Here is a 15,357-nt window from a genome sequence, read left to right as displayed (position 1 = left end):
ACATCTGTTGACACCATGGGATGCCACTTACGGTGGAGTCAGACAATGGAAGCCATTTCAAAAATATAGCTGTTCAAGAACAGGCCAAGGAGCATGGAGTAGAATCTGTATATCGCATTCCTTATCACCCCCAGGCAGCCGGAAAGGTAGAATGGTACAATGGCTTACTTAAAACCATGCTGAAGGCCTTGAGGAAAGGGAATCTCAGGGAGTGGGAATCTCACCTTCAAGAAGCTGTGTGGTTAGTTAATACAAAGCCTGGATTCCCATCATAGTAGCCCTGCAGAAAACCAAACACCTCGAGTTCAATTGATTGATAAGGTACCAGTCAGCCTTGGGACATTTTCCACTGACCTCAATGAGCACTGGCTTTTTCATGCCCATTCCAAAGCCAATAAAGTCAGTGGAAAGATATCAACTGACTTGAGGAAGCTTCTGATCGTGCCCTTTACCACACAGCAGAGGGGAGTGTGAGCAAGAGACAGGTTATAGGTTGCTTGTTTATTTTTTTAAGCAGCAGCTGAAGGATGACTAGTGAGGTGCATCAGAAAACAACAACCAAGGAGCAGTTCTTTACCAGGAGCAACAGAACAGTGAATTGGTACAAAGCAGAAGGAACAGCATTACCTTAAATTGGTAACACATTTCTACACTGGCACCTCCATCCATACCTGCTCAAACCACTCAAGTACAGGCTGTCCCAAGCAGCTCAGCATGTGCTTAAAACACTGCTGATTTGAGACATTAATCAGGTGTTATAAAAGCCTAGTCATTTACACAAACTTGCACCAGGGTACACCAAGTTGATGGAGACCTTTTGGTGGTGGTGATGCTGCTGCAACAACAGGATGCCTGGATGTAATGGTGGAGAGTGAAGGAGGAAGACAGAATTTTTCCCTCAGAATTGCCTAATAACTGAGTCATGGCTGTACACAATGCAAGTTCCACCTCAGTCTTTTATGCATACAGAACACAAGAAGTTGGGAGCGCTCCAAGAAAGCATTAACAATCTTGGCCCAAAGCAGGAAGAGGGTCCAGCTTCCCATGTCTGAAGAAAGTAAAATGGCCTTAGAAGTCTATATCAAAGTCAGAAAGCAGAAGAAAGACATTAAAATGAGGAAAGGGGAGAGTCAGAAAAGTCATATTAAATAATGTAATATATGAAGCCAACGAAAAGACATGGAAGGGAAAGAAAAGGAAAAAAAAAGAAACAAACACCAAGAAATAGGTCTGAGTATATGATAGGAAAAAAAATTACCATTTTTTCCTCTTAACAGCTTCAAGGCACCACAGGAAAATAAGGGATGTTTATATACCTGTCATAAGGAGGAACAATCTGAATACCTAACCCTGATTGCCAAAAAAAGAATACCACTGAGCTCTGTTTTTATAAAGAATTTTACATAGAATGAACATGAAGAACCTACTGGGCCACTTCAAAAATGCACTGAGTAAGCTAACAGCATGGCATAGTCTGACATAAAAGAAAGGGTATCCACAGTCATGCCAAGAGGCAAAATTAGTAGTAATTGAAGCAGCAAAACACAGAAGAACAGGGAGGCTACAAATCTCATTACTGGAATTGTAATTATAAAACTTACCTACAGATTATCTGCACAGAAAGAATAACAAGATTAGCAAGATGTTAAATTCCTGCCTCCATTATGGATCTAAAAGACTTCAGCATCCATCCTCTGAATACAGTAGTGTTCTCATACCCAAAAGCTCCCTGAATAGAAAACAACAGAAATGACTGGCCACACGAGCTCCATCGACAGAGCCATATACGAATGTGGCAGTTTGACATAGGATTGGGACTAGTTAAACGTGTTTTATCCTCAAATTACTCCCCTATAACTAACCTGTTAATCACTGTGTCCTTGCACACGTGTGGAGGACCTTCAAAGAGGTAGACTGTGAGTGCTAGTGACGGTGACAGCCAATCATTAGGTGCTGTGGGAATCTGAGCCAATCAGAATCAGGTATTCTCTACCTAATCCTGTAACTGACAGGGTCTGCAGTGGCTTGGGGAGAGACATGGCAGAGACCCCATGAGAGGCCCTAGTAGCACCTGAGAGCAAATGGCAAAGACCTCCCAGCCCTGCACCCGGACTGCACACTGTGTGGATGGATCTGCTACGCTGACCCACCCAACTTCCTTCCGGATCACGCCGTCTTCCCTGTGGGACAAGGAGGTCATGTTAGAAACAGTTATGCTGACCCACCTGGCTTCTCTCCTGGCCTGCACCATCTCTCCCGTGGAACAGGGAAGTTGTGTCACTTGTTAACATTAAATATATTTGTGACTAAAAGTGCTTTGGTATCTGAGCCCATTTAGTCTCTACACTGTCAATTCATTCTCAAACTGCAACAATGAATTACTGCAGTGTGCTGGTAATAATGCAGTCTTGAAAGCCAAAGGAAGTCTTTGTGACTTAAGTCTCAGTAAGGGGTGGGGAGACAATATTTCCAGAAGTGCCTAAATCACTTTCATACCTGAAAAGCAATCCTGCCATTCTGAAAACTTTATCCAGAGTACAGACACAATGACTCACACAAACTGTCAACTCTGCTGAAATGCGTCATCTCTTCCAAAAGGGCCTACATATGTGAAAGGAATTCACGGTCTCCACTACAACAGAATGCAGAAAAAGCTGGTTTAATATGTGCCTGGACACCACGGGTTCATGCACAGGGTAAAAATATACAAGAAAACTCCACTGCTGAAGCAAAATGAAAATTCAAGTTTTATATGCTGCATAGAAGCTATGAAATGTGTGTCAGATTCCTGACAGAGGAGAGAATGGGAAACTTTCAGAAAGAAAAAATATTTAAAATTAAGGTTCTCATCTCGTTACATAAAACTCATGTGGAAGTCAAATTATGCTCTAGCTATTTGTAGATACTTTAAGAGCCATCAATGGGCATGGATACAACAGCTAAACACTTAAAACAACCCACCTAAAACAAGCAATAAGAACAGGACAACACATGTAAATATTTAAGTACCAGTCACAGAGCAACAGTTGAAAAATTAGAGAAAAATAAGTATTAAAGAAAAAAAAATAAAACCAGTGCTTCATCCTTTCAGAATAAACAGAACTAGACAAATCTAATACAAGCATTTAAATGCTTGCAGAATCAGGGTTGGGGATGGAGGGAAAAATATTGCTTAAGTAATGCAATAGACTCGCTGGATTGATTGAACTGAAAAGTAAGCATATTCTATCTGCAAAGTACTAATAAAGAAATAGCTCAATGACCAAAGGGAGAAAGAAGCAGATAAAATTGAAAAGTTCATACTTTCCTGGTAAATCCATGCTAGAACATCAACTAGAGTCACAGAGATCCACATCTATGTGACAGAAGAAACTAGGGAAGGAGACGTTTAGCTCCTGAGTTCAGAACAAACACAGAGTGAGCATACAAAATCTCAACAAGTATTTAAAACCTCTTTGGGGAAAAATGGGAACGTAATATCAAGTAGAGACATTACAGATCTGTGAGAGGAAGTCCTAAAGAGACAAAGAAAAATATCTGGAATGCTATTTAATTTAGCACGCATGGATTTACATAGAGAGATGATTGCAACGAAGAATGCCAGAGAAACATCAAGGAAGACAAAGTTGAGAAGCTGTACTCATAACTTTTAATCGTTTTTCACTTTTATGTGCACACCTATTTCTCAATGGAACCAAGAAAGGATATATGCTATGCAGCTTCTTGTGCTAATATCAAATTCACTTATAAGGGACATTAATTTAATCTAAAAAGTGGAAAATAATACCGAATTTTATCTTCTGAATTTCACCTTCTGAATTCCTTTATAGAGACTCACACTGCTTCCTATTGAAGTATCTGGGAGTTTTAAAATTGAGATCAGGAAGTGAGTGGTAATAATACACTATATAATAAAATATAAAGAAAAGCAATGGGAATCGTTTAAGTCTTTGGAAAGAGAAAAAGTAATTAGGGAAAAAAACTGTAACATATTATTTCTATCTGCTCAGAGGGACCAGCCCAAAAGCTTCCCATCCCTTCCTGTTCTCAAGTTTTCAACACCAGGAATTCCTATTAGCATGAGCTTTCAAGTCCTCCGTTCATCCACAGAACAGGTATGACACAGCCAGAAACATTGGCTGAATCCCAATTTTGCTCTACCAACACTCTTTACATCTGTCCTCCCCACAACAAAATGACTTTCCTGGCTTCATCTCAACTTAGTTTTCCTACAATTCTTCTGCTAATTTGCCCCAAATATAGTTACTTTTATGCTGAGCACAATACTCTTTTTCAAAGGCCCAGCTGTTCTGGCATTTGCTTCCTTTGTAACAGCAACTCCAGGCCAGTACAGCATTCTATCCTACAGCTTGCTTTGTCCACTGCAGAGACAATCCATGTGGAGTGCAGTATGTTTCCCTTCTCCTGGCATTTGTAGCATCTCTATTTATTCATTGTCTTCCATTTAAAGTAAGAACATTGCAGGCTGAGTCTCCTGCCACCCATACGTACTGGATGATTAGTTCAACCTATGAGTCACGTTTCAATCCTGTATTCTCATTATTTGCTACTCAAGCAATAACATTCTGTAGTCTAAATACTTAAAAATAACTTTAAAATATCCATTGTCTGTATTTCAAACATCAGGATCTCTGTGTGCACACCCATTTCAATAAAAAGCATAAAATAAAAAGTTGCCTAGCTATTCCTTATCTGTTGAACTAAACTCAATCTGCTGAAGGGAAGTGCACTTAGATACGAGAGGAACAAAGGCAAACTAGTTCTGGGAAGCAGCTATGGCAAGATGTTGATTTAACCAATCTTCCAATGAGACTTTTACCTCTCTCTGCCAAGCTCCAAATCCCTCTGGCAGAAGGTTTTAGAGCAATAGAAAGCAACAGTCCCAGGGGACAGCAAGAGCCATCACAGAATCACAGAATCGTTTAGGTTGGAAGGGACCTCTGGAGATCATCTAGTCCAACCTCCCTGCTCAAGCAGGGTCACCTAGCTAGCATAAACATGAAGGCCACTAAGACATGGGAACAATAGCCTGCAGGAACTCTCCTGCACAGCCTCAGTCAAGTGATACAACTCTTCACAGCAACAGCTTGCCTTTTACTCAATATGGAGCTACTGCAGATTGCAGGGAAAGTAGTAGCTCCAGAGAGCTGACAGAGCATCACTTACCACTTCGCTCCCTGTCCTTAGCATAATGGTGTGGGGTTTTTTTTGTTTTTGTTTTTTAAAGAATTGGGTATTTTACTTCTAGGGAAGTTAGGGTACAAAGAACAGGTTCCTTATATAGCAAAATATCACAAAACACACAGAAGACCAAGTAGGTCTTCTCACAAAGAGCAGCAGCTTCCAATGATGTCTTGCTAACAAAGCTTTCTCCACTGACTCATTTTACAGACTGACACAAACAACCAGTTACACTACTGCCCTGGGATAGGCAATATATTTCAAATATATTTCAAAAAGAAATGCAAACAAACTCCCTCAAACCTATGGAAAGAGTTGAACAATTTTCCTTTTCCTAAAAATCTCCCCTACAATTCCCTGGAACATCTACTAACATACCTGAACCTTTTAAGTCCTGGTACATTCTCCTCTACTGTCAATGCAACTCATCCATGAGTCAAGATGGCTTCTTGTCCAAGACCCAACTCTTTCTTTAATTGGCAGCCCAAAGTATGTTGCATAAGCTACTACCATAAATATCTGAAAGCTTGTCAAGGTATCATACTACATCTCTCCTACAAGTCTGCATTTTCTCTATTGACTATACCCAGAAATCCCCTTCCTCCCCCTAACTCTCAGATATCTTCTGCCTGCTCCTCTTACACAAGGGCACAACAGCTTTCAAGGAAAGCAGGGAAAGGAAAACAGTTCTCAGAGCCTCTTTCCAGCAGACAAAGACAATATTTGGAGGTACTTTTTAATGAGCTCTGTAGCAGGAGCAAGAGAATAATTACTTTTACTATTATTACAGGTCTACTTTTTAAGCTTAATCATATGCTTCACTAAAGTGCTCTGCTAACAAGATAAAGAGGTGTTTTTCAGAAGTACAAACGGAATTAGATGCTCCCTTTCCTATTGACTTTTAATGGGAGCTCTGCCACTGAACATTTCCTATGTTGCGAATCTTTGCTGAAAAGTAAAGCCAGCCTGACTTATTCCAAAGGCCAACTATTGGCAGGACAAGTTGGTGATATACAAACTAGTGAGGTTCTACTGCAGGTCAAGTACTAGACCACCACATTTATTTCTGTTTTTCATGTAACTTCAGATTTTTCTTCATGACCAAAGGAAGCTGATTTTCAAGTAAGCTGGCTGCCTTAATTTTTTTTTTTAATAAAAACATTAAGTAGCATCTTAGACAATTAAATTCTTGCTCTGGGGCACCTCTTACCATTAGAATCCTCGACCTCTTCTGTAGGAGCGTGGTTCTTGGCAGTGTGGTGGGCATGTGAGGCTGAGAGGTTGACAATGCGGGGTCTTGGCAGTGTCAGTGCTTTCCCATGCACTTTCAAGGAATGCTCTTTCAGCTGGCTAATTGTCATGGTGGAAAATGTGCAGGAGGAACATTTGTAGGCATGTTCACCTAGGTGAGTGAAATACAGGTCATCAGCTCACAAAAGAAACAAAATAGGGCCCCCATCCTTTTCCTACTGAATTCAGCAGTAAAATTCCTATGGATTCCTTCAGTGTGAGGCTGATCCCAAAGAGAACAACTATGTGCATCTCCCTGTTGAAACAGTTTGAAGTCTGCAGGTACAGCCACCTACTTAGGACCAAAGTTTTCCTTTCTGACAACTGCAGATCCTTGTAAAGTGACTGATGCCAAAAAACAAAGACCAAACTCTTAGCATACCTCTATTGCATGGTATAAGAAAACAGAATCTTGGATGAAAATGGAGCCACTTAACTAGAGCATTTCCAAATTTCTTTGGGAGCATAATAAGGGTGAAGTCCTCTACGTTTTTCCATGCAACACATCCAGGATCATTACTAAAGAAACCAGAAGGAGACTATAAAATGTTAACTAAGGTCCTTAAAAAACAAACAAAAAACCCCAAAACAAACAAACAAAAAAAACCAAACAAATCTCTCCCCTCCTTAATTTGAGGAGGGTCCCATTTTCCTTATATGAAACCTGCCTCCAGGCAGGAATGAGCTCCATACTCTAGTAACCAAGTCAGGGTTGGTTTACCACAAGAAGTGGACATGGCAATACCAAGAGCAGTACATATTTATAGGGCTAGGGGAAAGCATATTATGGAAAAGTACTAAAGGATGTGAAAGAACAGCAGTAATGAACAGAAGTGAATTTGGTTCCAAATACATTCCAAGTCATAAAGATAGAATAAAAGAGGAAAAAAAATTCCCGAGACAAGATTTGTTCTGCATTAAGCATGGAAGAAACTGGAAGAAAAAGTAAAAATGTCCAACACAAGTGATGTGATATGCATGGCAAGTAATTCTTTGGAAGTGCCACTTCCAGGTACAAGGGTTACACTGGCTACATGTGAGTTGTATATAAAATGACAAAACTAATACAAGAGTGAAATACACATAAACACTAATGGACAGACGAGCTCTGGCTATGAAAGGGGCAGAAAAATGTTTTCCATTTCTCAACAAATTAAGCAAACAAGGTTCTTGAACAAAATGGTTTCAAACATCAGAAATAAGTGAACAAAAAGAGAACATGAGAAAAAACAGTATCACAGCCAGTCAGAACAAGCACATGAAGAGATCAGCAACCATTCTAAATAAAAATACCACCCTCAAACACAAACACACACACACTCTTATACTAATCACAGGGACAAAAAACAGACTCTTAGAAAACCACATTGCTGTATCTGAAAAAGATAAGATCAGTCTGAAATGGTGAAACAAAAGTCCCACATGTGGTGTTTTTTTTCCAAATTACATTCTGCAGCTGCATATTATGTCACAGAGATATGTTTACAAAGAGAAAGAAAATGCTTTTCATTAAGCATATATGATGGACTGATTAATGGGACAAGATTAACTAAAGATAAAAAGATATAAACTCCCACAATTAACTAAATATAAGCAATTCCTCGCAGGCACCAGTTGACTTGTAACATAATATCACAACAAGAAATTAAAGCAAATCAAAGACTACTACAAATTAAGAAGGTAGAACACAGCTAGTAAATATACTTGCTATTCAGCAATAACAGTTCAGGTGGACATTACCATGTGAGAACGTATTTGGTTTCAGAGGCAAAACTATGATTTTCATTGATGTGACTCAACAGAAGAGTTCGGCAATTTTCTACTGCTAGTTTTGCATCATAGTTTTGACATTTTTAACATATAAATAAGTATCTCTTAATTTCTCTATAGGACTGTCACAACACCTGAGATGTAGCCAAAGAATCATCTCCCAGATGATTAAGACCCTGAGTAAAAACTCTAGCTTACATTCTGATTCAAAGTAAAAGCAAATGACAGCCCATTTAGAGATACTACATAAAGTTCTGCTCCATGCCAAAGGAAGCAGCATATACTGAATGAGAACAAATGACAGCTAAGGTTGAATGGTACTATCTATTATACAAGAACACATTTTATAATAAATGGTTTGACCACTCCCCAAAAGATAATGGACATGAGCAGACTGAGTGAAACACACAAAGATTTTTTCATCCTCCAAGACACTTCACAAAAATTCATGGGTATGCTGTACATCTCCAAGCTTAAATAAAATGATAAAAACATGGCTACAGAGAGAGGAAAAAAAACTTCTGGTAATAAAAGAAAATCACAGAAACACTATATTACTGGAAGACTGGGTAAAAAGATCCACAAGGTGATTATTCAGTAGAATATGGTTGAGGAGGATCAGGTTAGAGATCATTTGTGCAAACTTGACATCCACAAATCCATGGGCCCCGATGGGATGCATCCACGAGTACTGAGGGAGATGATGGACATCATTTCTAGGCTACTCTCCATCATCTTTGAAAGGTCCTGGAGAACAGGAGAGGTGCCTGAGGACTGGAAGAAAGCCAAGGTCACCCCAGTCCTCAAAAAGGGCAAGGAGGAGCCGCCAGGGAACTACAGGCCTGTCAGCCTCACCTCAATCCCTGGAAAGGTGATGGAACAGCTCATCCTGTGGACGCCATCTCTAAGCATGTGAAGGATAAGAAGCTGATCAGGAGGAGTCAGCATGGTTTCACCAAGGGGAAATCATGCTTGACCAACCTGATAGCCTTCTATGATGGGAGTGACTGGCTGGGTAGGTGAGGGGAAAGCAGTGGATGTTGTCTCCCTGGACTTCAGCAAGGATTTTGACACTGTCTCCCATCACATCCTCGTAGGTAAATTCAGGAAGTGTGGGCTAGATGAGTGGACAGTGAGGTGGGTTGAGAACTGGCTGGATGGCAGTGCTCAGAGGGCTGTGGTCAGTGGCACAGAGTCTAGTTGGAGGCCTGTAGCTAGCAGTGTCCCCCAGGGGTCAGTGCTGGGTCCAGTCTTGTTCAATGCATTCATCCATGACCTGGGTAAAGGGACAGAGTGAACCCTCAGCAAGTTTGCTGATGATACTAAACTGGGAAGAGTGGCTGACACGCCAGAAGGCTGTGCTGCCATTTAGAGGGACCTGGACAGGCTGGAGAGCTGGGCGGAGGAACCTCCTGAAGTTCCACAAAGGCAAGTGCAGGGTCCTGCACCTGGGGAGGAATAACCCCCATGCACCAAGACAGGCTGGGGGCTGACCTGCTGGAGAGCAGCTCTGCAGAGAAGGACCTGGGTGTCCTGGTGGACAACAAGTTGACCATGGGCCAGCAATGTGCCCTTGTGGCCAAGAAGGCCAATGGACTCCTGGGCTGCATTAGGCAGAGTGTTGCCAGCAGGTCGAGGGAGGTGATCCTGCCCCTCTACTCAGCCCTGGTGAGGCCTCACCTGGAGTCCTGTGTCCAGTTCTGGGCTCCCCAGTACAAGGGAGACATGGACCTGCTTGAGCGAGTCCAGCAAAGCACTACTAAGATGATTAAGGGACTGGAGCATCTCTCATATGAGGCAAGGCTGAGGGAGCTGGGCCTGTTCAGCCTGGAGAAGACTGAGAGGGGATCTTGTCAATGTGTATAAGCATCTGAAGGGAGGGTGTCGAGAGGATGGGGCCAGACTCTTTTCACTGGTCCCCAGTAATAGGACGAGAGGCAATGGGCACAAACAAACACAGGAAGGTCCATCTGAACATGAGGAAAAACGTCTTTACTGTGAGGGTGACAGAGCACTGGAACAGGTTGCCCAGAGAGGTTGTAGAGTCTCCTTCCTTGGAGATATTCAAAAGCCGTCTGGACATAGTCCTGGGCAACGTGCTCTAGGTGACCCTGCTTGAGCAGGGAGGTTGGACTAAATGATCTCCAGAGGTCCCTTCCAACCTGAACCATTCTGTGATTCTGTGATATATTGCTGAAGAACTGACTGGAAAAAAAACAGAATATAGTTCACAGAGAAAAAAGGTTAGCATATTTCTCAGATTAATTAATATGAGTTTGGTAGAAACATGCTGAGAAGAAACAGATCACAAACCTTTGGAAATCCTATGTAGTGAGAACACCTGCAGAAGATCTGGCAAGAAGTCAGGTGTGGCAGAGTACGTGATTGCAGGCCCAGAGTGTGAAACTACACACTGACCAAATTCCTATCAGGGCCAGGCATGCATATTCCATTTTATTAACAATGTCTAGCTGCTTCCTGGACAGTAGCTACCCAAGGTTAGCACAGCTGAGATGAGGAAATCTAGTGCATTTAAGGGGTCCTTAGGATACAACGACTCGAGTCCTGCCTGGGTATCCAACCCATGCATCCAGCAGCCCCCCATCAGCGACCCCTCTGCGCAGTTCCCAGGGCTTCCTGTGCAGCTTGGAGTGTAAGTCCTTTATTAAACCTATCCTGTTTAACCCCTCCGGAACCTTGAGTGTCTCTCTACGCTGGTATCCGACCCTTCCTTTCCCACCTTGCAGTCACATTTGGTGTAGTCAGCAGGATACCAGTGCAGAGATGCCTCTTTGGGAGTGGGAGGACAAGGGGGAGACAGGGAGCTGCATTCCCAGGTGGCCTGCTATGGGTCAATGGGCACCCATGGCTCACAAGCTGGCAGGGTGGGTCACCCCTGCAGCATGGCCAGAGCTAGAGGGTGAGCCAGGGGTATCCCCACAGAGGCTAGTGGAAGTGGTTTCCAAGCCTTGGCTGGAAAAAGCAGGGCTGGCAGCACGAAAGGCACTGGGGGAACTGGGGTGGATCTTTCTGACTGTGCTCTGCACCCTGGACAAAGCGTTGCTGACACAGCACCAGTGAAATGGGCATTTAGAAAGTGATCTCAAAGCCACTAAGGAGGCTTGCCAACTGTCCCAAGAGGTTGCAACTGCAACCTCAGATCGAGCTGAGAAGCTGGCCCTTTTGGCCACCCACATTGCAAATCGCCGGCGGCGACAGGGGGGCGGCGAGATGTCCGTCCCCGGCGGTGCGGGCACTGGTGCGAAAAGCCGATGGGGATCCGGAAACTTGGGACGGCAATATCTGGGACCCCGACGAGCCCCCCAGCTCGGAGTCGGACCCCGAGCGTGAGGGGGAGGCAGCTGCCCGGCCGGTGGCAGCGCAGCCGCTTACCGGACCGAGCGCGGCCAGCCTGCAAGGGACCGCAACTGCTCGCGATTTTAAAGCGTCGGAGCTGCAGGATGTGCAGGGGCGCTACCGGCAGCAGCCCCGTGAAGGGTTGTTAGAGCGGCTGTTGAGGCTGTGCGACGATGGGCCAGAGGCGGTTCATTGTACTAGAGGGGAGCTCGATGCGACGGGGGCCCTGCCCCAGGATCCCAGGCTGCGCGGCACCCTCCGTCCCCCGCAGCAGCAAAGCCGAAGCGTTTCCCCCTCCCTAGTGGAGCGGGTGCTGGGCGCGGCACGGTTAACCTGGCCGGCTGCCGCGGACATCGATGACAGGCTCACCGGGTGGACTGCTATCGCGGCAGGAATGAACCGGCTGCGGCAATCAGGAATGCTGTCCGGAACGTATTCCCCCGCGTTTACCGGATCCGATCCCCGTGAGCAAAACCATCCGGACTAAGACGCTGCGAACCGGCCCGCCCATCTTAAAGCGATGGTGCTGCCTGTGGGTGGTGGGGGAAGTCGCAGCGCTGCCATCTCAGTTGGCAGAGGTGTCCTCTGTTAGCAGCAGTGGGAAGCTGGGACAGAGGCGGGTAAACGTGAAGCGGGCAGAAAGGGCGAATCGCGGCACTATGTTCCGAGAGCTGCTGCGAGCGGGCATGCCACGGCGGGAGGCGGACGGCGAACCCAGCGCAGAGCTGCTCGAGCGGTAGCTGCAGCCGGAGCAGTGCACACCGCCCCCGGGGGTGGGGGCACATGGCGAGCAGCCTGGAGAGCACAAGGAGGGGGGGACTCGCAACACCCACCATCCCACCAGCAGCGTGTGCAGAGGGGGAGCTGCCAGCGGCACAAACAGGGGCCGGGCAGCGTTGTCCCCGTTGTACCCGCTCAACTCCACAGCAGTTGCAGACTGAAAAGTGTTATATCCGCAGAGGACAAAAGCCTAGGGCAATGTGGCAAACTGTTTCTATTGGATCCTTACCGGAGAGCCAGCAACGCAGATATGTCCTGACTGCTGTAGATACCTGCTCTGGTCTGTTGTCCAGCCACTCCTGTGCCACAGCTACCCAGGCTCACACCATTAAGGCATTAGAAGACTTGATTGGGTTATATGGTTCCCTGGTGGAAATCCAAAGTGATCAGGGCACTTGTTTTACAGGGAATGGTGTTCAAAATTGGACTGGAGAGCGAGGAATAGCCTGGACATATCACATGACCTACCATCCACAAGGGGCAGGATTGATAGAAGGAATGAACTGGCTGCTCAAAGAGCAGCTGTGCAAATTGTCCCCTACTGGTACCCTCACGGGTTGGAGCAAAAACATTTGTCAGGCAGCTGCCTGCCTCAATGACCACCCACAGCTTGGCTCTACCCCATATGCTCATTGCAAAGGGGAATCCATTGAGCAGCCACATGTGCTTAGAGTGCAACGGCTGCAGCCCCAAGCCTGTCTCCCCGTGCGAGCCACACCTGGGAGTGCAGGGTTGGGTCTGCAATTGCCACACAAAGAAATAACCCTGGAACCGGAGAGCCGTCATCTTGTGAGTATGGGGTTGGTGGTTGCTATACCTCAGGGGTATTAGGTCGCTTGGTGCCCTGTCATAGTTTAGCTCTCCGTGGGGATGGACAATGTTTCAGGGGTCATTGACTCAAACTACCTTGAGGCAGTGAAGGTTGTGATGCACTACACCAGATCCCAACCCCTGCGATGTACGCAGGGAGACCAAATGGCTGAACTGATTTGTGAGCGGATAGGGGTCCCCACTATCCAGGAAATAGATTCCTTGCAGCCCACTCAGCAACCAGACAGCTTCAGGTCTGCAGGGCATGCTGTGTGGGTGCATGATCTGACTAAACCCAGTCTGAAAGGGAAATCATTGCTGATGGGCCAGGAGACACCCACCTGGTACTAATCAAAGGGGAAAATGTCCCAGTCCATGTCCCCTCTAGGAGACTCTCGCCCAGAGAACCCAGACCTGATGAATATGCCGAGCGGAGCCACGACATTGCTGCTCTCCATCCTAGCTCTCTGCACTGATGATAGCTGGGACACCAACAGAGCTGCAGTGAGCACATCGAATCCAACATCCACAAGATAGAGAGCCTACTCCAAGTACTACATGATGTAAAGGCTGAAGAATCAGCACAGGACAGCCCCTGGCAGTGACTGTCATCATGGCTGTTGAATTTAGGACTACGGGGAAAATGCATTATGCTCCTGGTCTTCTGGGCTGATTAGTTTTGTGTGCATATATGTTATAATTTACTATATATATATATATATTCACTATGATTTAGTTTCTTGTACACCTCAGCTGTTAGTTAGGCTAATACCAGAAAGGCATGTCTGAACCTTGTCCACACACTGGTGGCACCAATACCACATCTCTGTCAGTCAGGGGGTGGAGTGTAGTGAGTACACCTGCAGAAGATCTGGCGAGAAGTCAGTGACTGGCAGATTACGTGATTGCAGGCCCAGAGTGTGAAACTACACACTGACCAAATTCCCATCAGGGCCAGGCATGCATATTCTGTTTTGTCAACAATGTCTAGCTGCTTCCCAGCTGGTAGCTACCCAAGGTTAGCACAGCTGAGATAAGGAAATAGTTCTAGTAGACTTAGGAGGCCCTTAGGATACGAGTCAAGTCCCGCCTGGGCGTCCAACCCATGCGTCCAGCAGCCTCCCATCAGTGACCCCTCTGTGCGGTTCCCGAGGCTCCCTGTGCAGCTTGGAGTGCAAGTCCTTTATTAAATCTACCCTGTTTAACCCCTCATGAACTCTTGAGTGTCTCTCTATGCCAGTATCTGACCCTCTCTTGCTCGCCTTGTGGTCACACTCTATTAAACAAGTCATCATGCAAAGCACTAACTAGGCTGCCAAAGTCAACCATGAAATGGCATGCTTGTATGATGCAAAATACACGCAGAGTAAACAGTGTCTGCTATTGAAAATGAAGAGCATGCATTCATAATCAAATAAATAACCTACATGAAGACATTTGAGAAGTAAATGAGAAACGCATACTAATTTGGAAATAAAGTCAGGCAGGTTCAAAACACGTAACACAGATTAGCCCAAATGAAAAAGGGCATAAAGAACAAAAGACTCAGAGAGACAGAGATTACACGACCCACAGGGGGAGAGGGGGAGATTGATTATGTGACCCAGAGAGAGATTGCCCAATCTCGGGAGAGAGACTGCGTGGTCATGAGAGAAAGAGAGAGATTGCACGACCCCAAGAGAGAGTTTGCACAACACAGAGAGAGACAGGGAGACAGTGCAACCCCGAGAGAGAGAGAAAGTCTGTGCGATCCGAGAGAGAGGGAGAGAGAGAGGACGTGCGCAAGAGAGAGAGAGAGAGCACGAGGGGACGCATGAGAAGGAGAGGAAGAGCGAGGGCACGAGGGGGAGAAGGCATGCAAGAGAGAGAGAGAGAGATGTGCATGAGGTAGAGGGAAAAAGAATGCATGAGATGGGGGGGAAGAGAGAGAGAGGATGCGCAAGATGGGGAGAAAGAGGCCGTGTGAGGGGGGAGAGAGAGGGAGAACGTGGGAGAAAGAGGGAGGGAAAACATGGGGGAGAGAGAGAATGTGAGAGAGAAAGGACACGGAAAAGAAAGAGGACAAGGGAGAGAGAAAAAGAGGATGCAGGAAAGAGGATGCACCTGAGAGGGAGAGCATGGGAAGAATAGCGACAGAGGAAGTGCAAG

The 15,357-nt window shown here is 45.4% G+C and overlaps 1 protein-coding gene across 11 annotated transcripts in view; it reads right to left on the bottom strand.

The window, feature by feature from the left end:
* LOC104150501 (zinc finger protein 462-like) overlaps positions 1-15,357 on the bottom strand; it is an 89,906-nt gene that overhangs the window by 30,021 nt on the left and 44,528 nt on the right. For 3 of the 11 annotated variants that reach the window (XM_068925391.1, XM_068925389.1, XM_068925390.1), the window contains exon 7: positions 6,413-6,604. The exons of 3 other annotated variants lie outside the window; for them this stretch is intronic. In XM_068925391.1, the coding sequence (XP_068781492.1) occupies positions 6,413-6,604 (192 nt within the window). Of the gene's footprint in view, positions 1-6,412; positions 6,605-8,662; positions 10,468-12,628; positions 12,766-15,357 lie in introns of those variants that run through there. 5 more of the 11 variants (XM_068925399.1, XM_068925394.1, XM_068925397.1 and 2 more) reach the window with 5 other exon arrangements.

Source organism: Struthio camelus, chromosome W, assembly GCF_040807025.1.
Source record: "Struthio camelus isolate bStrCam1 chromosome W, bStrCam1.hap1, whole genome shotgun sequence".
NCBI lineage: Eukaryota > Metazoa > Chordata > Aves > Struthioniformes > Struthionidae > Struthio > Struthio camelus.
The sequence above is the reverse complement of the archived record's forward strand: the minus strand, read 5'-3'. Positions and strand labels throughout refer to the sequence as shown.